We start from the raw sequence: 27,023 nt of genomic DNA, 5'->3' as shown, positions 1-27,023 counted from the left end.
TTGTGCGCATGCGCCACCCAACGGCTGGGAACGGTTCTGAACAAGGGGTGGTTCCGGGTAAGGGAGTTCCAGGTAAGGGAGGTTCAACCTGTACCATAGGGTCATCGACTCGAAATGTTAACTCTGTTTTTCTCTCCACAGATGCTGCCTGACCCGTTGAGATTCCCAGCATTCTCCGTTTTTATTTCAGATTCCAGCATCCGCTGGAATTTTGCTTTTGTGTCAACCTGTACCACAATTTCTTATTTGCTTATTGCTGTTTTGTTGGTTTACAATTAGTTTTAAAATATCACGCTCAAAATGGAAGTTACACATTCATTTAACGACCAACCTGGCTGTTCAGTGAACCTCTGCAATGCAACGTTAACGTGGTAGTATTCTGATTGAAAAGGTAAAACGTGAACGTGCAAGGAGAGACAATTGCTGAGGATACATTTGCATTTGAGGCGTAGCATTGGTGCAAAGCGGTCTCAGCTTCACATAGATGCTAAACTTGCGAGGTGTAATTTAGATGCGAAGGCCCAAACGGACTGAATTGAAACAGAGCAAGACTGCCTCCTCCAGGAAATCTCGCTTGGCTCTGGTGTCGGGTCAGGGCCTGACTCTGGAGGCATTTACTCTAACTGCTGAACTGGTGCGAAGGAGGACCATGTCTAACGGATGCAATGTTTGTCATGCAAGTACACACTTAATTTACTGAGGATAAACACCCACTTTGAACCAGGTGTTATCAAAATGTATGGAACGGCCTGAAACACACAGGCCATGATTCAAATCACAGAATGTTACAGAAACATAAATCGGCCATTCAACCATCAAGTCTGCACTGGTATTTCTTTTTGTACATAAACCACCTAGTCTAATCCCGCTTTCCTGCTTTCTCCAGCTATCCCTGAAGACATTTATGATACCGTCTATCATCAGATCTCTTTAGATTTATGGAATCAAGGTCTATTGCAGTAGAATAATTTGAGGCTCTGGCAAACTTAGGGGGAAGGTTGTCAGCTTATCTTGCAGACTGACTTTAAAGTCACAGACTGCTTTTCACAGCGTTATTAAGTGTACAGATCTCTATATTTCATGTACTCGTAGTTCAATTTTGTCCTTGTGAATACTGAGACTGCATGAATCTCCAATTCCCATGAAGACAGTACGCTCAGTTTCCTGAGCAACAAGACTTTCTGAAAGAAGTACTTCTCTCAAGCTTAGAAGATCCAAAGGAACTTGTGTCCGCTCTGTCCATTAACAATTCATGAACTGGCACCAAACTGCTGTATTTTGAATGGAGTTCAATATGCCGCTTATACTGATCGCTGCTTTAAACAAGAAATGTATACAGAAAATGCTGGAAACACTCAGTATCTGTCACGAGAGAAACACAGAGTTAAAACATTTTAGGTCGGTGGCCTTTCGTTAGAACATTTATTATTCATAAAGAAACCTGGTTAATAGTTTAGGCTGGTTCGGAAAAGTGCCTGAATGTTAATTCAGAAGAGTGATGATGAGACCTATTGATTCTTATGGACTATGTGGCAGCCATGAAACGGTTCACCCTGGGCACACTGCATCCTAGAGACTTTGCACATTACAGTCAGGTTTATAAGCAAGCGCAGCACAGACTTGCCAATGAAAACTTACTTTAATCAATACTTTTGGACTTGGGGCAAAATTTAGGATAACTGGCAAGCATACAGAGTGGGAATATGTATCGTCTAATAGCTCTTCCACAGAAGTTCATGGGTCAGTGCATGGAAGATCAATAAACAGAAGGTAAGTGCAGCCTTGCAAAACAGGACTTCAACAAATCAAGCAACAAATTGCAGGAAAACAACATTCAGCTTCACTCACGGAAATAAACCCATGGTTTTTTTTCCTCTCTGGGAATTGGAACAGAAAATAACTCACCTTGTAGCTGAGAAAATCTCATCAAATTTCTGTTTCAGAGCTTTTCCTTCACTCAAAGGCCAGTTTGAATCTTCTTGATGACAGAAAATGACGTTGATTAACACAGCTTTCGAGACACCCAACGCACTGATCATCTCCCGGTCCATCTCTGCACATTTTGAACTCAAGCTGACCTTTTCCCCATGCCTTTAAAAAAAAGTAAAAGATTTTCAATTGTTTTCCTCAATTTCACTTCCTTTTATGAATACCATCTTCTCCCCCCCTCCTTCCCACCCCCCCCCCCCCCCCCACACCAAAAGGTAACTAAATCCATTCATTCAGCCAACAAAATGGGATAATCTGAGGCATGACCACAACAACCACACCACAACTGAACACCCCAAGGCCCTCACCAATCACTCCCAACTGGACACCCCAAGAGGCCCTCACCAATCACTCCCAACTGGGTAGCACCTGTGAGGCATTGGCCCTCGAGACAGGGACCGATGACTCCACCTAAGAGTGTTTCCTGCCCGAACTAGGAATAAAATGGCAATTGGAACTTGCGTGTGTTGATCCCCAAGCTTCTACGAGCACAAGGGGAGATTCTTCCTTTCCACTTGATGTACACTCTGCAGCTGCAACAATGCCCCTGAGCCCAGTCAGTGACCAATACCCAGCCACTATACTCTGAAGTCCCATACGGTCCTTCAGCGATGCCGCAGAAGATTGACTGGCAACTATAATAGATTGTGAAGGGACAGTAGTTTAGTTAACACAACAATTAATAATGCAAAGATTTTCCTTGCTCAGCTTCACTCACTTCATTCGTGTGATCACCCCCTCCAGGGTTTTGAATTCAATCTTTTTTCCTTTCTGAGTGCAAAGCATTGACCTCTGCACAGCCACTACTCCTCCATTCACATCTCGAAATTGCAGACGGATTTGTGCTCGCACATCGGTTTCATGGGCAACCTTTATTACAAATAAATAAACTTGTTAATTTTATGACCATGGTTATTATAAATACCAATAAATGTATGCAAGTTGGTGGTACATTTTCCACTTGAATAAAAGTAATCTCTCCATCAGTCTCATCCTTTCGAGTTTATACCATTGCAAAGAGTTACAAACAAACTGAGAGAAACTGGAATGTGAAGATGTGTGGCCTTTGGCCTTCTTGATGGGACTCCAAGCCTGTATCCACCCCTATAGTCCCTATTCAGAAGATGGCACAAAAATAAAAGTGGGCACAGAAAATAGAGTAACGAGGCGATCAGCTAGGTGATCAACATGTGAAGATGTGTTAGTTAGGTACCAAATGAGTTTTAATGTTAGGAGCATGAATACAACGTCTGGATGTTCTATCAACCTACATCAACTACAAGCCCGATAATACTCCAAAGCTCGAAACTCCAACACAGCACCAATCCAGACACGCAATATATTCATTGTAAAAAAAGACAGACTTGCATTTTTATATAGCGCCTTTCAAATCCAAATGTGTGGCAGCAATCATACCAAAAACACAAACATTCTGATTCCAAACAGAGGGGGAAGCGCTGGAACTTGATGTTTCAATTTTTGCAGCCTTACATAGCAATCATTTTTACTATTTCTACATACAAAAACAATGTATTTGGTCTGATTTTTAAAGATATCTACAGTGGGAAATGGTAACTAATTTGGCTGACGGCTTTAAATGAATTTAAACAAAGCCTTCCTATGTACATTTTTAAACACACAAGTTTTGCTCGCAACTTAAAGTTCAGTTATTGATATAACCACTGTTATATTGAAGAGATTGTCACTAGGATTTCAATAAATGTGTGAAACATCCTAAATCCATGTAAACATCTAGCAGTACAATTAGATATTTTTCCTTCCAGACGCAGCAGTCAATTTTGCGCACAACAAGGTCCAACAAAAGTAATGTGACAATGACCAGATAATCTATTTAAGTGAATAAATATTGGCCAGGACACCAGGGATAACTCCCCTGCTCTTCTTTGAAAAAGTTCCATGGGATCGTTTCCGTCCACCTTAGATAGAGGGCAGACGGGGCCTTGGTTTAACATCTCATCTGAAAGACGCCACCTCCAACAGCGCAGCATTCTCTCAGCATTGCAATGGAGTGTCAGCCTAGATTTGGTTCTCAAGTCTCTGAAGTGGGACTTGAACCCACAACTCTTCCCACTCAGAGGAAAGAGAATGTAAACACTGAGCCAAGGCGGACATAGACAGTGGCCAGAAATACCTCCCTCACTTGTACAAAAAATCTTGAAGATTATTGGATGCAGGAAATGCACCCTGAAGAAAACACTTGTGCACTGACTAATTTACTTAAGATATTTATTTCAGCGATATTTTAGTGTTTCTGTTTCTGTGCAATTATTTTACTTGAAATAAATCGGGGGATCCCATGTGGTACATTAAAGTGTCATTATTAGCCCTCTGGCACATCACCACAGTCACAGCACACATATGGATGATTCATGAGAGACTCTCTGTCTGATATTGCTGTGAAAAACAAGTCAAAAGTATTGAGGGGAAAAGCCCATTAACACCAAACTTCTGGTGCAAAACACAAGCAGAAGGACACTTGATCATAGTCACACCCCTTCCTTTGTTCCCATGACTGTACTTTAAGCATGACTGGTTCTCTATGCTATTTTTAAATTGGTTTTCTATAACTACATTAAGCTAGACCTTCATGGGATGGGAGAGTAATCTCTCAGCATCACACATTGACAGATAGGTACCTTCTTGTCCTGATTACCAATTTCAGAACTTCTTTTCATAGAATCATAGAAATTTATGGCACAGTAAATTTTGACATAACTTACCTGGTCTCTGAACACAACTACATCCCCTCCCATGAAATGAAGACCTCTATTAAATAACTCAAGATTGCTGTATGTGACTATGCATCTGAACTAGTGAAATTTAACATTAGCCCAATCTCTGCACTCCCTCTCTTATTTTAGTCATCCAAGTCTTGTCTCTTATTAAACCTAGAGAAGTACACTTCAAAACTCAAAAGAATACTTTAAACCTTTATGGACTGATTCCAATCATAGGTATTGTGCTGATTCAGTAACTGAATTATTTGACTTGTGCATTAATTAACTTGCAAATAAATCTGTCCTAGTTCTTTTCGCCAATACAGGTACACAATGGTCCAGCAATGCATTAGTTTCCACCATTAGAAAGAGACAGTAGAACATAATTGGAATGCCCAGTGACCTCTGGTGAATTCTATACTGCAATTATAGGGGTAACTGTTAACCTTGTGCATGCTATCCAAAATATATTACCCTTAAGGGTGCACGGTTTGAAGCAGAGGAGACCTGACCTGTTTATAGAAACCAACTTTCTGCTACGAAAACAAGAAAAAACTGTTGGTGAAACGCTCAGACTATTAACACAGTCAACTTGCTTGTTTTACCACATATTAAGAGAAATCTTAACGACAACCTCCCTTCTCCATTAATGTCAGTTTGGCGGATGTAACTCTCACCAGTCAGAGGTTTGTGGCTTCAAGCACTATTCCAGGAGAGCATGTAATTTAGGTTGACACATCAGTGCAGTACGAACAAACTGATGCATTGTCAGTCGTTTGGCTGAGATATTAAACCAAGATCCTGTCTGCCTTTCAAAGAGCAAATTCTTCCACCATGCTGGCCGAACCAACATCACCAATACAGATTAAATGGTCAGTTATCTCCTTTGTGGTGTGTGGGATCTTGCCATTTATAAAATTAGCTACCATGTTCAACCACATAACAAGAACTACACTTCAAAAGTAATTCGTTTGTTTTGGCGAATTTTAGAATGTCCCATGGACATGATAGGTGCAATATGAAAGCAAGTTCTTTTCTTTTTTCACCCATTATTTTTTTCCCCCTGCATCGTCCTTTTCCATCATTGCAGTGACATGCAATAACAAGCCCACTGTACCTTCAGCAGTCTAAGAGGTCAAGTTGAATGTGGGTAGCAAAACATTGGCAAAGTTTTAGCAATTGCCAGCCACAACTGTATCAGTCAACTTCGAATTAAAGCTGCATTCTTTTAGTTTCTTTAATATGAATAAAAGTTCCTGGTATTACAACTTTGAACAGATACATTTACAATGAGGACAGTAAAAGTATGGTTTTGCTTTCATGGGTTAAATTGTCAGTCATCCTATTTCCAGTACAACTACAACACTGGCATCTGCCCGACAATGTGAAAAACGGCCCAGATATGTCCTGTCCACAAAAAGCAGGACATTCCAATCTAGTCAATTACTGCCCCATCAGTCTACTCTCAACCATCAGCAAAGTGAAGGAATGTGTCGTCGACATCAGATACATTTGCTATCAAGCGGCACTTACTCACCAATAACCTGCTCACCGATACTCAGTTTAGGTTCTACCAGGACCACCCGGCTCCAGACCTCATTACAGCCTTGATCCAAACATGGACAAAAGAGCTGAATTCCAGAGGTGAGACAAGAGTGGCTGCCCTTGACATCAAAACAGCATCTGACAGAGTGTGGCATCAAGGAGACAGAGTAACATTGAAGTCAATTGGAACCAGGGGGAAAACTCTCTACTGGTTGGAGTCATACCTAGCACAAAAGGAAGATGGTTTTGGTTGTTGAAGGCCAATCATTTCAGCCCCAGGACATCGCTGCAGGAGTTACTCAGGGCAATGTTCTAGGCCCAACCATCTTCAGCTGCTTCACCAATGAACTTCCCTCCATCATAAGGTCAGAAGTGGGAATGTTCGCTAATGATTGAACAGTGTTCAGTTGCATTTGCAATGCCTCAGATAATGAAGCAGTCCATGCCCGCATGCAGCAAGACCTGGACGACATTCAGGCTTGGGCTAAATGGCAAGTAACATTCGCGCCACACAAGTGCCAGGCAACAACTATCTCCAACAAGAGAGTGTCTAACCACTCTTCGGGCAGTCCATCGAAGTAGAAGGTGACTTGCTTCCACACTAATATGAGTTCTCAGGTGAATGATGAGACCAATGAGGGATCTACAGTCTCGGTCACAGGTGGGGCAGAAGGTGGTTGAAGGGACGGGTAGGTGGGGTGCTTAGCTGTCGTGCGCTCCTTCCACTTGGCTTCCGCGTGTTCCCGGCGAAGAGACTCGAGGTGTTCGGTGCCTTCCCGGATGCTCCTCCTCCACTTTGAATGGTCTTGGGGCCAGAGATCCCCAGGTGTCGGTAGGGATGTTGCACTTTTTCCAAGGAGGCTTTGAGGGTCTCCTTGAAGCGTTTCCTCTGCCCACCTGGGACTCGCTGGATGTGTCAGAGCTCTGAGTAGAGCGCTTGTTATGGGAGTCTGGTATCGGGCAAGCAGATGATGTGGCCCGTCCATTGGTGCAGATCGAGTGTGGCCAATGCTTTGATACTGGGGATGTTGGCCTGGGCGAGAACACGGATGTTAGTGTACCTATCCTGCCAATGGATTTGCAGGATTTGCGGAGGCAGCGTTGGTGGCACTTCTCCAGTGCTTTGAGGTGCCTGCTATACATAGTGCCCATGGGCACCGCTCGCCGCTCCTTTTATGGCGCCGACCTGCCGCTGATGGTCTGTCGCAGGTTGCGGCCGGAAGAGGGGTGGGCCCAGGGGCAGCACGGGTCAGCCCACACTATGATATGTGTGCGCACTAGGCCCGTGCAGCAGAGGTCTCCAGTAGTCTTGGTTATTCCTTGTCATTGGACCAAGACCTGGCTCTGTCAAGCCCGTGTGGTGGCTGGTGTGCAACGGCCACCACACGTTAAACAAAATCCACGCACAGGCATCTTCCACCCTACACGATGTAGTTCAGGACCTGGAATATTAGGTCCTTCATTGAAACACCTGTGAACTCATCCTTTTTTGGCATGGAAGCAAGTCATCCTCGTTTCGAGGGACTGCTTATGATGATAATGTACATAGTCCATGGGCTAGAAATACATTTAAGAATAGCTTTGTTTTTTGGAGCTATTTGCGAATGGTCGTTTTTTTTAATGCTGAAATAGCGTTTTCTTGGTGTGGCGTTAAAATACCGTTTTTAAGGATGGAGCTAAATTTTTCGTGTTAATAATAACGCCCGTTCTGCGCATGCGCAAAAAATATATATTTTTAAATCGCCCGTTTTTCACATGACGGTGTGTGCACGCATGTGTAGTACACTTCCGTCTGGATCAGCCATTTTTAAAGACCATTGTAACTTGCAAGAGTTTGGTGAGTACTTCCACACAGGTGCTGCAAAACGAAAAATGGAGCGTGATTTGGATAGGAAAAGGGCCAGGAAGTTTAACCAAGACGCCAATGAGGCTCTAGTCGGCGCTGTGGAGAGAGGATGGCGCCAGATTGGCATGGGTCCTGGCAAACTTAAACCAGCAGCAACGGCTCAAGCTTGGCAATGCGTTGCTGAACAGGTTTCCTCAGTGGGATCTATCAAGAGGACTGGCCAGCAGTGCCGGAAGTGGTGGCAGGACCTTTGCCAATAAGTTAGAGTAAGTAATGTTTTTATTTATGCACTACAATTACTAGAATTGTAAATTTGACTATCTGTATGTGCCACAACAGCAGAAGGCCCTCTCTTAAAAATTTCTTGCCATCTTTGCAGAAGGTGGTGTCCGACAACAAACCAGAGTGGAGGTTCGTCAAGAGTGCAGCCACCAACAGCCTTGGAAAGTAGAATTGTAGGTATTATTGGTAGGTCCCGAAGATCGACCAGCCGTGCAGATTCTGGGCCCAGGTTGCAGAGGGAGGGTACGTCCTTCAAAATCCAGTCTGGGTTGGCACAAGTGGGCTTGGCTTCGGTTTATGCGATGTACTATCATTCGTCGTGGTCCTTCAAATGAGCCTGCGCTATGTGAGCCTACTCATGTCACCCTGTCCCCTCCCCTGCTGCTAACAGTTCATCAGTTGTGTTATATTTTGCAGATGTTGCAGACATCCAATAATAAAGACCCCGCCACCCAGCGGCAATTGACAGTATCAAATTATGCCATTCCCACTCCAATCCCCAGACCAACCTCAACAGTCAGCATGCAGGTCGATCGACAGGCTGAGGAGTCCCAAGCCGGGCCTTGCACAGAGGTTTTCAAGGGCTTCCAACAAGTGGAGCACCGTACCAGAGACACGAAGAAGCAGCTTGGGCTCACCTGGAGTAGAGGTAAGTTTGCGGTAACGGGCAAGGGCAAGAAGGGCAGGCGACACGGCAGTGCTTAAATAAGGGGGTGGGGGGGAGAGGTGGATGCAGCTGGTTTGTTTGCTATTGTTGTTGTTGTGGTTGTGCTGTTCTTTTATTGTTATTTAAGTGATGTTAATTTAAACATTTAAAGTTTAATAACATTTTTTATTAATGTATAAATGTTTAATAAACTGCAACTTATTTTTTCAAATAAACCAAACTTATATAGTGTCTCATTCGCAGAATAACAGGTGGAAACAGTCAACACGGTGGGATACAATGATCAGACACGCCGTTCAGCCTTCATGCAAAACAGTAAAGTATCAGCTGCTGACGCAAGGCTTTTGCAATGGCGTAACGTCCATGGGGCCTCCTCCCCCATCGTCCTGCGGGTTGTAGTGGTGCCATGGGTTCTCGTCGTCAGCCTCCTCCACCCTTCCCCCCCCCCACTCCCCTTCTCTGTCGCCTGAGCTGGTTCTGCAATGACCTCCAGTGGGAATATCTATCCCTTCATGATGGCTAAATGGTGTAGCATGCAGTACACCACAATGAACTCAAGAGACCTGCTGAGGGGAGTATTGCAGGGAGCCTCCAGAGTGGTCCAGGCATCTGAAGCACTGCTTTAGCAATCCGATCGTCTTCTCGACGATGTTACGTGTGGCTATATGGCAGATATTTTAGCGACGCTTGCCTTCTGCCGGGGAGGGGTTGGGGGGTGGTCATGGGCCAGGTGGCGAGCCCGTAACCTTTGTCCCCCAGCATCCAGCTCTGGCTGCTGCTCAAATATCTGTGAGACAGTGCTCTCATGCAAAATGAAAGCAGCATGGATGCTCCCTGGAAATTTTGCATCCACTGCCATGATGCGCTGAGTATGGTTGCAGACGATCTGTACATTCAGCAAGTGGAAGCCCTTTCAGTTTTGGTAAACCTCTGGATTGTGTAAAGGTGCTCACAGGGCAATGTGCATACACTCAAGGGCACCTGAACCTTGGAGAAACCAGCAAATCATCCAAAACCTACAGCCCTCTCATTCTGCGCCTCCCTGGTCATTGGGAAGTTAATTAAGTCGTCCCTGTGTGCAAACAGTGCAGCAGTCACCTGGCGAATGCAGCTATGTATAGCGCGCTGCAAGATGCAGCATATGTCCCCAGTTGATGTCTGAAAGGAGCCGGAGGCATAGAAGGAAAGTGTCGCAGTTACCTTGACCTCGACAAGCAGTGCTGTCCTCCTCCAGTTTCTAGGTTATATGAGCTGGTATATCTCTGTGACCACCTCCATAATCCCTCATGGTTGACAGTGTCGAAGGTCTTTGCGAGGTCAAAGGCGACCATGTAGGAGGTTGACTGCCCCTTGACACTCAACAGCATTACCATCGACTAATCCCACACCAGCAACATCCTGAGGATCACTATTGACCAGAAACTTTACTGGACCAGCCACATAAGTAGTGTGGCTATAAGAGCAGGTCAGAGGCTGGGTATTCAGCAGCAAGTGTCTCACCTCCTGGCTCCCCAAAGCCTTTCCACCATCTACAAGGCACAAGTCAGAAGTGTGATGGTATACTCTCCACTTGCCTGGATGAGTGCAGCTCTTGCACTACTCAAGAAGCCTGACACCATCCAGGACAAATCAGCTCGCTTGATTGGCACCCCATCTATCATCTTAAACAGTCACTCCCTCCACCACTGGCGCACCTTGGCTGCAGCGTGTACCATCTACAAGGTGCACTGCAGCAACTCGCCAAGGCTTCTTCGGCAGCACCTCCCAAATTCGCGACCTCTACCACCTTAAAGGACAAGGGCAGCAGGCGCATGGGAGCACCACCACCTCCAAATTCCTCTCCAAGTCACACACCATCCAGACTTGAAAATATATCGCCGTTCCTTCATCGTCGCTGGATCAAAGGCCTGGAACTCTTTACCCAATAGCACTGTGGGAGTACCTTCACTACACAGACTGCAGTAGTTCAAGAACGCAGCTCACCACTACCTTCTCAAGGGCAATTAGGGATGGCCAATAAATGCTGGCCTTGCCAGTGACACCCACATCCCATGAATGAATAATTTACAAACAATCACTACAATAATTATGTAAAGTGCCTCTTTGAACTGCAGAATCAGTTTCAGACAAATGAGACTTGGGGCATGATTAAAAGATGTTTTTTTGTCACCCCTGCTATCAGTATCAGTTATTAAACCAGCTAGGCTGTGGTTTATGATCGAGAAAACAGCATCAAATCCAACCATTTGACATCAGGATTCCAAAACTACAGATCTTTTGCCAAATAGAAGCAAGGGGCAAGACCAAATCCTTTTTACCTAAACACTAACCGTGAACAGATAGCATCGTAGCATTGCAATTGGCCACAGAGAGCATTCAAAACTACCCGTATGATCCAACAGGGTAAAGAATGTAAAAAATGATTACATTGAAAACAAGTCATTTTATATATAGTTACCAGGTTTAATGGCTGGAAACTGCTGTTAGTTATTAGATATGGGAGTGTTTGGATTTGACAGTTCAATTTTCTAGTGTACCTTTTGTATCAAAAATGATTTTAAAAGAACAGATTAAATAATTTCAGTCGAGCGAAAGATATCATGTGCACCTTCATAAATCTGCCCTACCTTTGGATCATGCACAAATGTTTGCCCTTTGGTTCCGGGAGGGAAGTCACCCGTACAAATGTACTTCAGGCACTCGATTATTGTCTGCAATAGAAAAATAAAGGTTAACATATGCAAACAAAATAAAAGTCCGATTCTGGTACAGTAAGTTGTGTGTAGTTTTAACATGAAAATTACTCAAAAATTCACCAATATGGTTTTGACAAATTAGCACAAAACAAATAATCCAAACTAGTGACAATTAGTGAGAGGCAAGAGTTGCATAACTACACGTTCATTTGTTGAATTGTGTTGAAACCGAGATATCGCACTCTCATCTGCCTTGATTATCACTGCTGTGTTATTCGCGATGCTACTTCACTCTGTATTCTCCCTGTGGACAAACTGTGGTCCAGGGGGAGCTTCTGTTGCTGCCTTGGGCCGGATCTGATCCTGCATTCCCAAAGTCAGTTCCAGCCTCTCCTTCTCAAAGCCTCCCAGTTCCTTCGCAATGCCACCTCCCAACTTTCCTTCCAGTAGCTACTGCTGCCATCGCCTCATTCCCACCCCCAACTTGGCTCTCATTTTCTGTGGAGTGCCTTCAAAGTCCAGGATCTCCAAGTGCTAATTTCATTTTAAACGTTGTGGTAAATGGGTAAGAACTCCATTTACAGAAGACCATATTTGAAATCTCCATTTGCCATTGGAGGATTATTTTAACGAAGTCCCTAGAAGGGCAAAGATTTCATGTTCTATACTCTTGTTCCAAATAATGCAGAAGAAATAAAGCTTATTTTTAATCCCCTCCAGTGTTTTATCCCATTTTAATAGACACTGAGGTGATGAAAAGCAGACCCCAGGTGGTTGATAGGTATTAGAATTCAGACCGTGAAAATGGCAAAAACAAAAAGAGTCTACTCCAAGAATATCATTGTTCACCAATAGTCTGAATCATTCCATGCTCTGCAGGGTAAGGAATGTTAGTGTTAGGGAATGGAACATTTTCCTCCTTTTCTCATCCAGTGTCCACATCAAACATTCCAGGCAAGATACAGCAGACTAGACATAGAAAATAGGTGCGGGAGTAGGCCATTCGGCCCTTCGAGCCTGCACCACCATTCAACAAGATCATGGCTGATCACCCACCCCAGCACCGACCCCCCCCCAGCCGCAAGGACCATATCCAACTCCCTCCCGAACACATCCAATGAACTGGCATCAACAACTCTCCGCGACAGGGAACCCCACAGGCCAACAACTCCCCGAGTGAAGAAGTCTCTCCCAATCCCAGCCCTAAACAGCCCACCCCCCCATCCCAAGAGCATGCCACCCCCCCCCCCCCCCCCCCCCCGGCTCCAGACCCACCCAACACCGGGAACACTCCCCCCGCACCCAACCCCGCCCCGCTCCGTCAGAATCTTTCCCAAATGTCGAGCCCCCAGCCCCGGCCACCCCAGAGCCGAACACTCCCCGCACCGAGGCACAGAGCTCCCAGACCTTCGCTGCAATGTGGCCCCTCCCGTCCCCCGCCCTGGGTTTCTCCGCCCCCCCCACCTCCACCACTCTCCCCTCCATCCCCTGCTCCCGTCTCCCCTCATCTTCCCTCTGCCTCCCCGCACAGGCTCCCAGCTTGGGGGCGGTAACTTTCTGGGACAGGGAATTTTAGCCCCCAGCGTGGAAGTCCTGCTCCCGCCGCAGTATTGGCCTTACAACCCCTCAATGGAAGCGGAGTGCAATTTCCCACTCCACTTCCTTTGGAGGCAGTTTCCGGGGCATGACTGGATGCTCCTGTGATAGTTTGAACTGGTACTCTCCACTTTCTCTCTTGCGACAGTTTGAACTGGTGCTCGCCACTCTCTCTCCTGTGACAGTTTGAACTGGTGCTCTCCACTCTCTCTCCTGTGACAATTGGAACTGGTGTTCTAACTAAAGACACTAACTAAAGCTCCCTCTGCTCCGCTCCACAAACACACCTTGACCCTTCACCAATCTCAGAAGCAGCACACTCCATTACCTATTCCCACATCAGTCATTCTTGTAGCCTGAGTGATACCTCCTACTTGTTGGTAGTCTCTGTCACAATGTGATGGCCCAAACTCATTTCATACAGGATTCTTATAGCCGGGGTGGGGGGGGGGGGGAAAGAGGGGAGGGAGGCAGGGAATAGGAAATTGAGAGAAATTCATACATTCATCGAGCAGTCTAGGCTGGCTATGATTCTGTTCTACACGAGATCACTTATTTTAACAATTTAGTCTCCCCCTCTTTCAGTTTGTGCTCTTTTAATTCAGTTTGGTTTCAATTTCATCTCATAGATCAACATAGTCAACACGACAGAAACTGAATAGAACTGTGATCACGACAACCGCAATTTAGGACCGGTCAGATATACTGCAAGGATCTCTTCCAGTCAGTATATTCCAAGGTTCCAGCTGTAGAACTCACCGTTTTCCCAGCACCATTCGGTCCCACCAGAACAGTTAATGGAGTATAGAAGGAGATAACCTGCTTGTTTTTGTCATCTATCCCAAAACTCCTCACACCCTGAATACTCATCTTCTCAATTTTGGACATCTTGTTGGTCTTTTCTCTTCACTTGCTGCTGATCTTGTAAAACAACGATGAACCTAGAAAATGAAATAATTTCAATTAAAAACAGTTGTGAGCCTCATTTCCATGCCCATGTTCATTTTATTGAGCATCAAAAGGGGTCACCTTTAAGGCAAACATCAACATGACCCGAACTCCAGGTCTGAAGTTATACTACAGTTCATTAACTCCTTTACGTTATCTATACAGATAGAAGGATTTAAAAGTTGTAAGCCATGAAAATACAAATGGAATGAATGCTTTACAATCATCTAAAGCACCATATTATTCCCATGAAGAAAATAAAAAATTCTGGGCAAAAGCTGTTTTCAAGATTTAAAGGTATTTGACCAAATGTGATTTTGCAAACATATCACCCGGAATTTGCAGTCGAAGGAGTACCTCCGGAGTACACCTCCGACCCGTTAAAAATGTATGAATTTAAGTTCAGGCTCCCTGGCTGCGCAGAGTTTCGGACCTGGCCCTCCAGACGTACGCCTTCGTAAAGGCCTGCAGATCCCAGGGACGTAGGCAGTTCAGAAGTGTCCCTGGGATCACGTGGGCCTGTCCTCCAATCAGAAAGGAGGATTCCACTGCTGTCATTTCCGAACAAAATCCCCCCTAATGACAAGCAGTGGCATCCCCAAATAATTAAAGATGTTACACAATTCTAATAAAAAGAAATGTTCTCATCTTCAAATTTACTTAAAAGTCCCTTCAATACATCAAATGCAACATTTAATTTAAAAAAAAATAATTTTAAAGGTTTTAATCCAGGCAAAAATTTGCATAAAGTAATTATAAATGTTTGCACAACATTTTTTATTTAAAATTTTTTAAAGATTTATACTAACCCTTACACTGAAAGCAGGCCCTATGCCCACTTTTACCAGATGTAAGAGTTTCGTGGGCATTTGCTGGGTTGTAGCTGAGCTAATTCTGCGCCAGCAAAAGTGATATTTGGGTAGGTGCGGATTATCTGCCAAGGCGTACCTCGACAGATTCCGAGTTTTGCGTGGAAACCAGGAACTTGCGGGGCCTTTCCGAAGGCTTACGACAGTGTACACTCAGCATACGCCGTCATCGGGAGTGCAAAAGCCCGGCCATTATTACATTTCATTGATAGCAAGTCAGTGGCTACAATCTCGCTCTCCAAGATAGTATTTAGAAGGAAAAAAAACATTCAGCTCCTCCCCACCAAGAGCCACACAGACCAGGAAAAGTCTCAGGATCACTGCCCAGAATGTGGCAAAAGGGTTCTCTTAAGAGGACATATTGCATAGACTAAGCTTGTATTCCCTTGAGTATAGAAGATTAGGTGCAATCTAATTGACATATTTAAAATGATTAAAAGATTTGATAGGGTAGATAGAAACTATTTCCTCCGATGGGGGAGACCAGAACACGGGGTGCAACCTTAAAATTAGAGTTAGTCCATTCAGGAATGATGTCAGGAAGCACTTCTTCACAACAAAGGGTCGTGAAAATCTGGAACTCTCTTCCCAAAAAGCTGTTGAGGTGGGATCAATTGAAAATTTCAAAACTGAGAGTGGGAAGGATTTTGACATGCAAGGGTATTAAGGGATACGGAACCAAGGAGGGCAGATAGAGTTACAATAGATCAGCCATGACTTAACTGAAAGGCGGAACAGGTTCAGGGGACTGGATGGCCTACTCCTGTTCCTGCGTGCTGAATTAGCTGACATCAGCTGAGCAATAGTAAGTGTACCAGGTACAGCAAGCAATCCGGCAAGCAAATGGCATGTTAGCCTTTATCACAAAGGGATTGGAGTACAAGAGTAAAGAAATCGTATTACAATTATATAGGGTCTCGGTGAGACCACAACTGGAGCACAGTGCACAGTTTTGGTCTCTTTACCCAAGGAAGGATATATTTGCCTTAGAGGGAGTGCACCAAAGATTGGCTAGATTGATTCCTGGGATGAGGAGACTGTCCTATGAGGAGAGATTGAGTAGACTAGGCCTATGTTCTGTAGCGTTTAGAAGCATGAAAGGTGATCTTATTGAAACATTTAAAATTCTTAAGGGGCTTGGCAGGGTAGATGGTGGGAGGGTGATTCCCCTGTCTGGGGTGTTTAGAACTAGGGGATCACAGACTCAGAATAAGGGGTCGACCATTTAAGACTGAGGCGAGGGAGAAATTTCTTCACTCAAAGGTTTGTAAATCTTTGGAATACTCTACCCCAGAGAGCTGCGGATGTTCAGTCATTGACATAGATAGATAGATTTTTGGATACCAAGGGAATCAAGGGATTTGGGGATAGTGTGAGAAGGTGTTGCAGTAAAAGATCAGCCATGATCTTATTGAATGGTGGAGCAGCCTTGAGGCGCCATATGGCTTACTCCTGCACCTATTTCTTATGTACCCCTAGATTAGAGGGAAAAAAAGGTTTCCCCAGAGGTTCCCGCTTCTGACTGTAATTCAGCAATCTCTGTTGGACCATCTGTAGATGAGCACACCAAGTAAAGTTAGCATCTGATACAAGAGCGTCTCAGTCTGCCTTGTATTCACAATGATTGAAATTCTCAGACTCAACAATTAGTGTAGCCAATTATATTCTTTTTTAAATCTTGTCAGATAAACTATAATTATTCGAATTGCCCTTTATAGCTCAACGAAGCTCCCTTCTCCCTCACTGTAATAAATCTGCTTATTGTTATTTCTTTGCCAATGCGAATTGTAACAAGATAATTATAATACCGATTATTGCCATGCACCAGCTTTAGTCCACGAAAGAGTAAGGACATAGTTTTACATTCCCCATAGAACAAGTTCACAACCGCAAAGGACAGCAGAAGCGACACATTTCCAGCAGAGAAGGGAACGTGTAAGGCACACTTCCCACCTGTCCTCAGTCAGCTGCACAGCAATAAAGGGCTTTGGAGCAGCATGCCTGCCTCCCCTCCGAGCACGGCAATGGATATGTGGTGGATACAGGAAAGTTTTATTTCAAACATACATGATTTTCTTTTAGCACCAGGAACTCTTAGTTGCACCGCAGGTCACGCACTGCTGATGTACTCAGATGTGCGAAACCTTGACATAAAATGTGTCAAATCTTGAGTCATTTCACAGCTGTGAAATCCAGTGCTAAAATAAGCATCACAGCGTACAGGAGGAATTTCACATTTCGCACCATTGTCATTCGATTTATTGCAGAGCGCAGCACTTTCTTATAAGCTACTAATCGGATCCAAAAATTGTCACTTCTCAAACATAATCAGTGGGACACACTAACTAATAGAGAGGATAGCTTGAAAATCATCTACAGATTGTATTCTTTGAGAGAAGGTTCAACTGCATCGCAGGAGATCAACATTTATCGGAAAAGAGTGAAAAGTGAGCCTGGAAATTGTGAATAGAAGGGATGCTTAGAAACCACATTACTACAAGGATAGAATGGACTTACAATTATATAGCACCTTACCACGTGCTCAGGTCATCCCAGAGCACTTCACACCCAGTTACGTTGAAGTGCAGTCACTGCTGTTATGTAGGCAAACTGGCCTGTGCTACATGAATAAGAGCCACTACATTAAAAAAAAACTCCACTGTAATTGGCGGTCTTGGAAACACAAACTAATCCAGCAGAAATAAAGGACATAAACAGCCTATTGTCGAGTGCTTTGGTTAAAATGCTCATTTGAAGTCATTTCTGAGAGAGCTATGGTGCAAGAGGAAACAAGAGTTCGAAAAAACGGCTCATTTTTGCCCTGAAGGATCGCGATTTCTTGGCGAAATGTCGGCAAAGTTTTCATCAAATATCCAAGAACTTGGCTTGGGAGTCGTAGCCATGAATTCCAAAGTTTGCAAATGACAAAAAGCTTGGAAATGTAGTAAACATGGAGGATAGCAGCAGACTTCATGAGGACATAGACCAGTGGAATGACCGGACACGTGGCAGATGAAATGTAATGCAGAGGAGTGTTAGGTGATGCATTTGGAAGGAAAAATGAGGAGAGGCAATATGAACTAAATGGTACAATTTTAAAGGTGGTGCAGGAACAGAAAGACCTGGGGGTGTACATTCACAAACCTTTGACGGTGGCAGGACAAGTTGATAAAGCGGTTAGAAAAATACACAGGCTCCTTGGCCTTATAAACAGTACAAAATCAAGAAAGTTATGCAAAATCTTTATAAATCACTGGTTCAACCTCAGCTACAGTATTGTGTCCAATTCTGGGCACCACAGTTTAGAAAGGACATTAAGGTCTTGGAGAGTGTGCAGAGGCGATTTACTAGAATGTTACCAGGGATGAGGAGTTTCATCCAGAGACGAGAGAAGCTAGGACTGTACAGATAAGGTTAGGTTTATGGGAGAATTCATAGAGGTGTTCAAAAGTATGAGGGCTTTTTGATAGGTTAGATAGGGAGAAACTGTTTTCACTGGCAGGAGAGTCAATAACCAGAGGACACAGATTTAAAATAATTGGCAAAGAGGAGGAGAATATTTTTTTACTCAGTGAGTTATGATGACCTGGAATGCACTGGCTGACAGGGCGGATGGAAGCAGATTCAATAGTAACTTTCAAAAGGGAATGGGATAAATGCTTAAAAAGAAAAAAGTTTCAGGGCTATGAGAAAAGGGCAGGGAAGTGGGACTAATTGGATTGCCCTTTCAAAGATGGGCTCCTGCTGTATTGCATCCTATGATTCTGAGAACATTGCATTCACAATTCTACCCTACAAAAAAAAGTCCACTCAACATCTGTCCAACGGAAATGACAAATAGGAACCTTCCTTCCTGAAACCTACTTCTACCTACAGTTGCTGACTGCCCCATTGTTGTTTCGAAGAAGAGTGTTCGAAGATCAGGCTCTCAAATCTGGCATCAAGCTTATGGTCTACAGGCCTCTTGATACCCGCCCTCTTGTATGGCTCAGAGACGTGGACCATACACTGTAGACACCTCAAATCGCTGGAGAAATCCCGAGAGGATAGACGCATCGTCAGTGTTCTCGATCAGGCCAACATCTCCAGCATCGAAGCAGTGACCACGTTCAACCAGCTCCATTGGGCACGTCACATTGCCGCATGCCCGACACAAGACTCCCAAAGCAAGCACTCTACTCGGAACTCCTACATGGCAAGTGAGCCCCAGGTGGGCAGAGGAAACGTTTCAAGGACACCCTCAAAGCCCCCTTGATAAAGTGCAACATCCCCACCGACACATGGGAATCCCTGGCCAAAGACCGCCCTAAGTGGAGGAAGTGCATCCAGGAGGGCGCTGAGCACCGAGAGTCTCGTTACCGAGTGCATGCAGAAAACAAGCGCAGGCAGCGGAAGAAGCGTGCAGCAAACCAGACTCCCCACCCACCCTTTCTTTCAACCACTGTCTGTCCCACCTGTGACAGACACTGTAATTCCCGTATTGGACTGTACAGTTACCTGAGAACTCACTTTTAGAGCGGAAGCAAGTCTTCCTCGATTTCAAGGGACTGCCTATGATGATGATGATGTTTTGTTTTACAGATTCTATTATACTTCATAATTTACTTCTCAAAACTTAAATATTTGTCTGAAAGTTAGGTATGGCATTACTAAAATTACTTCAAGTTTCATAGTTAAGCAGACAACATACAAACACTGAAAATGTTCCAGAATTGACACTTTTGAGAGTGAATGGATCCATAGCAATCTTGTTTGCAGTCAATGACAAACGACTGCACTGCCATGGGCAATTTGCCAATTTGGCCATGGAGAATATTGAAATAAGTATGGTGATGTGAAATGTGAAACTTCATGAGTTGATGGCACATCAACTACACTGGTTATTTACTGGTCCCACCTCACTACTTTATGCTTGTTCTGTTGAAAGGACTGATGTTTTTGTGGCTACAAGAACTGTAACTTCATGTTACATTTTCAGTGTTGAAGATCCTGCAATCAAAAACTTTTAAGTTATACAACGTATTAGAAAATAGCGATTACCACAGCAAAAGTAGAATCTATAAAGAATCCGAAAGAATGGGAATCTTTTCCATAAAAAAAGAAAGGGCTTAATGGTCCATCACGAGCATCGCGTGCGGCTGCAGGAGGGCTATGGCTGTGAAGAGGGCGACTGGATTTGATGTCACCCAAATCCAGGTCGCTGATTGGAGTGCGGGCAGGTACAGCTGGAACGGCGAGGTCAGGGCGAAGGAGCAGCGAGAGTTCGTAGAGGGATGTGATAGGGGCCCAGAAGAGGCGAGGGCCCAGGGGCAGCACGGGCCAGCCCACACTGCGATGTGTGTGCGCGCTAGGTCCGTGCAGCAGAGCAGGTCTCCAGTCATCTTGGTTAATCCTTGCCACTGGACCAAGGCCTAGCTCTATCAAGCCCATGTGGTGGCTGGTGTGCAACGGCCACCACACATTAAAAAAATCCACACACAGACATCTTCCACCCTTCACGATCTAGTTCGGGATCTGGAATATTAGGTCCTTCATTGAGGCACCAATGAACTCATCCCTTTTTGACGTGGAAGCAAGTCATCCTCGTTTTGAGGGACCGCCTATGATGACTCAATTATTTCTTACATTTGTTAAAAATGTGAAAATAATTAGTGAGATACAAGGCAATAAATTTAACTGAGTAGTTCTAAACATGTCATAAATAGCAGGTGCATATTTCCAACAGCATTCAAATATTAGAAATATCACCAGTTGAATGATTATCTTCACATTGCAACCAGTAATCCATTATTGCTGGTCTGATTTTCATCTGAAAAGGAAACATCTTATGTGGAATGCATTGAAAGAGCACCAAGTGTTTTTCATAGGTTTTTTAAAAAGTAACAAATAACAACAGGATAAAGAAAGAAAAAAAAACTGCCAGGAAAGGATGAACAGGCAGGATCTCTTTTCCCTTGAGAAGAGAAGACTGAGGAGTGGGTGACCTGCTAGCGGTCTTTAAAATTATGAAAGTTTTTGATGGAGTAGATACAAAGAGAGTGTTTCCAGTTGTGAAGAAGAGCAAAACTAGAGGTCATCAATATAAGATAACCAACAAGAAATCCAATAGGGAATTCAGAAGAAATTTCTTTACCCAGAGTGGTGAGAATGTGGAATTCGCCATCACACGGAGTAGTTGAAGCGAGTAGTATAGATGCATTTAAGGGGGGGCTAGTTAAGTATGAAAGGGAAAATGGAATAAAGGGTTACGCTGATAGTTAGATGAGGAAGGATGGGAGGAAGCAGGAGTGGAGCATAAAACCGGTAAAGACTGGTTGGGCCGAATGGCCTGTTTCTATGCTGTATATCCTATGTAACTCTACGCAAGTTGGAAATCTGAAAAATAAAAACAAAGTGCTGGAACGCACAGCAGGTGAGTCAGCATCTCAAAAGAAAAGACTGGTTAACGTTTCAGGCAAAATTCTTCTTCAGAATCCAAAACCGATAGCAAAAAACAAGCATTTTAGAACATGGGGGAGAGAAACACAAAAAGATACACCAATCAGAGAGAGGACGTTACTGAGTTGAATGATTTGCAACTCCAGGAAGAGATCACTGAAATGGAAAGAAAGTAATGTACATGCTAAAAGAACGCGATCTGGGGGGGGGGGTCCTGATTAATAGATTGATCGCAACAATGCTCGGCGGCAGTGAGTAAAACAAATCAGATGTTGCAATGTATTAAAAGGTCAACACTGAGCAAAAATAGTGAGGTAAACCTGCCACTTTATAAATCATTGGTGCAACTGCCTTTAGAATACAGTTCAGCTTGCCGCTGTACAAAAGGGATATTGCAGCTATTGAAAAGATACAGATGAGAATGACCACATTGAGGGGATGGAGGGATTTGATTATGAGGAGTGCTTATATAAATTGGCCATGTTTGCACTGGAAAAGGGAAGGTTGAGACATCACATGATTGCTATTTTCAGGATTCTTAAAAGGGCCGAGATAATGTGGATAATGTCAATCATGACAGATTATTTCAACTTGCCCAGAACACGGCCTGCGTTTGATGGGGAATAAATTCAAAACTAATCTGCGCAAATATTATTTCAGTGAGCAAGTGGTCAATCTATTTGTGCCGTCAACTCATCTATTTTGTTATGAATGTTGCGTGCATTCAGATAAAGAGCTTTTAATTTTGTTCTTTTTAACCAGTTTTCCCTGCTTTGACCCCACTTTCTGATACACTCTTATGTTTATACATTGTGTCCCGTCCTGTCACACTCTGGTTATCATTTCCCCCAGTGCTACCCCTGCTCTCTTGCCGCCTTCTTGCTCGTTGATTTTTTAAATTTCCGCTCACCTGAACCCTCCCCTTTGACAAAAAAGAACGGATCACACTGTGAAGCACTTTGGGACGTCCTGAGGAAGTGGAAGTCGCCATATAAAGGCAAGTTCATTCATTTTAGCATCAATTATATTGGAACAACATGCAGTTTATAAAACTCCCCTTAAAACAGGCTCCTTAACACTCTTTTGAAGCCATGCAGTGTGTGAGCCAGGCAGCCTGCAGGAAGCCGGGGCCACCCGTGCAGCAGACGGAAGGACAGCTGTGGTGTTGAGGGCAGGCGGTTGGCGCCCATGCTGGAATTGGCGGGCAAGCAATCAAAAGTGAAAGTAAAAAATAAATACACGCACACATGCGGGAATGAAGACAACCCCGACGATTAAACGGGAACGACAGCGATTGGGGGGTGGGGATATAAAGCGGAGTGAGGAGCAGGGTGTCACGAGAGAAGGGGGGGAGGAAAGCCTTGGAACAGGAACAGTAGCCGAACCCACAACACTCACTTCACTGGATCCCACCGCCAGCTGCTGTCCCTCAAACTGCTGCACTCGGGGCCCTGCGTCACCGCGCATGCGCTGTCCGTCCCCCCCCCCCCCCCCGGCCCGGGGAGGGGGCGGGACTTCCAGCAGGCACGGCTGCCCTGTCACTCAACAGGCAGCACCCACCTCCCTGCCAGTTGTGTGTCTGGTCAATGTGGCAGAACCTTAATACATATATATATATTAATCAAAAAAGGTTCGGTTGTTCTAAATGACGATGTCCAGGCTGTTAACTCTGCTTCATTCTTTTTGAACAACTGTTTCAGCCCTTTTTATGATTATCTCCTGTGAGTCTCCATGTCTCCATGTCCCACCCCACCCCATGATCCGGAAGATGTATTATTATGTAGTCTACCTTTTCCTTAATGAAGCCATAAGAAGACGCCGGATTGACCAAGTGCCATCAAACTAGAAACCTAACAAAAGTTCCTTTTTAAGAGGGGCACAACTAATAGAGAACTTAACTGTAAAACAAAGGAAACATAAAATTAAATAGTATTACATCTAGTGCCAGTTATAAGATGCACTGCAGCAGTTTGCCAAGCAGCGCCTCCAAAACTCACGACCTCTACCACCTAGAAGGACAAGTGCAACAGGCGTATGGGGTCACCATCACCTACAAGCTCCCCTTCGTCACACACCATTCTGACTTAGAAGTACATTGCCATTCCTTCATCATTGCTGGGTCAAAATCCTGGAACTCCCTAACAAGCCCCTGTGGGAGTACCTTCACAACACGGACTGCAGCGGTTCAAGAAGGCTGCTCACCACCACCTTCTCAAAGGCAATTAGGGATGGGTAATAAATGATGGATATGGTAGGGACCCCCACATCCCAGGAACAAATTTTAAAAATCTAGTATCCAGTGTGCCCTTCAGTCCCCGTGGTACCGGTCACGGGAGGGTAGTCTGACATTGCAGACAGCATGTCATTCCAAGGGTTAACAATTGGGCTATTCTTCTACTCTCCAATATTGTGTCAAATGAAGGACCAGAACTGTGCTAGCTAATATAACTGAAGCATTTATTTACAATTAAACACAACAAAGCTACAGATTTAGGCAGTCCCACAAATGTCCTGAAAGTCTCTGTTCAAATCTGTCTAGTTCAACTTCCACCTTTCTCACAGCTTTGAAACAACCCAGCTAAAGTCATGAACGACATCCTCTGTAACCGTGACTGCACTGTCCCTTGCCATCCTCCTTCACCTTCGTTAACCTGACATCCTCCTCCAACGCCTCTCCTCTGTCGTTCACCACCCTGCGTCGGTCCTCGCACTGTTCCATTCCCACCTATCCGAGTACAGGCGTCATATATACAGTGATGGCTTCTGTTCCCTCCCCCACATCATCACCTCCAGGGTCCTCTAAGGATCAAGCCATGCCCCCCCCCCCCCCCACCCCGCTGCATTTTATCTACATGCTGTCCCTGAGTAACATCATCCACATGTATGGGGTCAGCTTCCAAGGATAAGATAATACCTGGCTCTATCCATTCACTCCTCCCAAAAGTATTGATATCTCTATGTTGTCAGATTGCCAGTTTTACAGCCAGTACTGGACAAGTCACAAATTTCACCAGCTCAATATTAAGTAAACTAAAATCGTACCGTTTGATCTCCACCGCAGACTCCACTCCTTTACCACTGACTTCATCCCCCTCCCTGGCCACTCTCTCAGGCTGAACCCCACCATTTACATTCTCAGTTTGACCCCAGGCTAAGCTTTACACCCTATGGTTTATCCATCACCAAGACTTCTCACTTCCACCTCTGCAACATTGCTCACCTCCACCACTACTTTAGCCCTGCTGCCACGGAAATCTTATACATTTATCACATCGAGTCAATCATTCTAAAGCTGTCTTTGCTGCCTTCTCATGCTCCACCCTCCAGTATCTCTGACGTATTCAAAACTCTGCCATGCATACCCTGCCCCACATTCCCACTCACCCATCACCTCATCCCACTGACCTACACTGGCTAACCAGCCCCTAACATTCAATTCAAAATCCTTGTCGTCATCTATAAATCCCTCCATTGCTTGCAACACCATAGAATTATAGAATGGTACAGAAGGAGGCCATTTGGCCCACTGTGTCTGTGTCGGCTCTTTGAAAGAGCTATCTAATTAGTCCCGTTACCTTGCCCTTTCCCCATATCCCTGTAATTTATTTCCCATCCAAGTATTTATCTAATTCCCTTCTAAAAGTTATTATTAAATCTGCTTCCACTTCCCTTTCAGGCAATGTATTACAGATAATAACAAATGGCTGCATAAAAAAAAATCCTCATCTTGCCTCTGGTTCTTTTGCCATTTACCTTAAATCTGTGTTCTCTGCTAACCAACCCTCGTGCCAGTGGAAACGTTTCTCCTCATTTACTTTATCAAAACCTGCCATAATTTTGAAAACCTCTATTAAATCGCCCCTTAATTTTTTTTGCTCTAAGGAGAACAGCCTTAGCTTCCCCCGTCTCTCCACATGACTGAAGTCATCATTCTAGTAAATCTCCTCTGCACCAAAGGTGTGGTGCCCAGAATTGGATATAATATTCCGGCTGAGGCCTATCATATGATTATTAAAGGTTTAGCATAACCTCCTTGCTTTTGTACTCTATATCTCTATTTATAAATCCAAGGATCCTGTATGCCTTTATAACAACCTTCTCAACTTGTCTTGGCATCTTCAAAGATTTGTGTACATCCCCGGGTCTCTCTATTCCTGCATCCCCTTTAAATTTGTACCATTTCATTTACATTTCTCCTCCTTGTTCTTCCTACCAAAATGCACCACTTCACACTTCTCTGTGTTAAATTGCATCTGTCATGTATCTACTTGTTATGTATGTAAACCTGTAAATACCATGTCTAACCACCAGAGGGCGCATCCTCTGGAATCCCAAGGGATCCTACAATCCCTTGGGAGCACCTGTATATAAGGAGGCCTCGCAGGCTGGAGATGCAATCTGAGATCTGTAATAAAGGACTATGGTCACACTTACTTTGAGCTTCCAGTATCTAGTCTGACTCTTTATTCAAGACATAACAACTGGCAACAAGATACAGATGATGAACCCCACAGCAACAATGCAGAGAACTGTGGGCATCCTGGAGAAATTTTCGAAGGGAGATGATTGGGAAACCTTTGTGGGGCAACTTGACCAATACTTCAAGGCCAACAAGCTGGAATGAGAAGCGAATGCTGCCCAATGAAGGGTGATCCTCCTCATCGTCTGCGGGGCATCAACGTATGGCCTCATGAAAAATCTGCTCGCTCCAGCGAAACCCACAGACAAGTCATACGATGAGTTGTGTACACTGGTCCGGGACCATCTAAACCCGAAGGAAAGCGTTCTGATAGCGAGGTATCGGTTCTGCATGTACAAAAGGTCTGAAGGCCAGGAAGTGGCGAGCTACGTCACCGAGCTAAGACGTCTTGCAGGACATTGCGAATTTGAAGGACACTTGGAGCATATGCTCAGGGACTTCTTTGTAGTTGGCATTGGCCATGAAGTAATACTTCGCAAACATTTGACTGTAGAGACACCAACCTTGAGTAAAGCCATAGCGATAGCCCAGGCGTTTATCTCCACCAGTGACAATATCAAACAAATTTCCCAGCACACTAGTGCTGCTGCAAGTAGTCTGAACAAAGTAACGTTGTTTGCGAATTGAAATGCACATGGCAGGACTTACACGCCTGTAGCTGCACATCCGCAAATGACTCAGAAACCACCATCAAGGGTGGTGAATACAAGGCAATTAACACTTGTTGGTGCTGCAGGGGTGATCATCGTTTCCATTCATGCTGCTTCAAAGGATACGTTTGCAAGGGCTGTGGAACAATGGGACACCTCCAACGCATGTGCAGGCGAGCTGCAAACCCTGCTAATCCTACAAACCACCATGTTGCAGAGGAAGACAGATCCACAGTGGATCATGGCGAACCAGAGCTTCAGACCAAGGAGGCAGAGGTA

The 27,023-nt window shown here is 44.5% G+C and overlaps 1 protein-coding gene across 2 annotated transcripts in view; it reads right to left on the bottom strand.

Moving 5' to 3' along the window:
• rad50 (RAD50 homolog, double strand break repair protein) overlaps positions 1-23,091 on the bottom strand; it is a 215,150-nt gene extending 192,059 nt beyond the window's left edge. The window contains exons 1-5 of one of the 2 annotated variants that reach the window (XM_070878055.1): positions 23,013-23,091; positions 14,119-14,300; positions 11,695-11,778; positions 2,708-2,859; positions 1,906-2,091 (exon numbers count right to left, since the gene is read on the bottom strand). In XM_070878055.1, the coding sequence (XP_070734156.1) occupies positions 1,906-2,091; positions 2,708-2,859; positions 11,695-11,778; positions 14,119-14,247 (551 nt within the window). In that variant the 5' untranslated portion in view covers positions 14,248-14,300; positions 23,013-23,091. Of the gene's footprint in view, positions 1-1,905; positions 2,092-2,707; positions 2,860-11,694; positions 11,779-14,118; positions 14,301-22,524; positions 22,874-23,012 lie in introns of those variants that run through there. The other variant, XM_070878056.1, reaches the window with a different exon arrangement.
• Between the last annotated feature and the right edge of the window lie 3,932 nt (positions 23,092-27,023).

This window comes from Pristiophorus japonicus, chromosome 4, assembly GCF_044704955.1.
Source record: "Pristiophorus japonicus isolate sPriJap1 chromosome 4, sPriJap1.hap1, whole genome shotgun sequence".
NCBI lineage: Eukaryota > Metazoa > Chordata > Chondrichthyes > Pristiophoridae > Pristiophorus > Pristiophorus japonicus.
The sequence above is the reverse complement of the archived record's forward strand: the minus strand, read 5'-3'. Positions and strand labels throughout refer to the sequence as shown.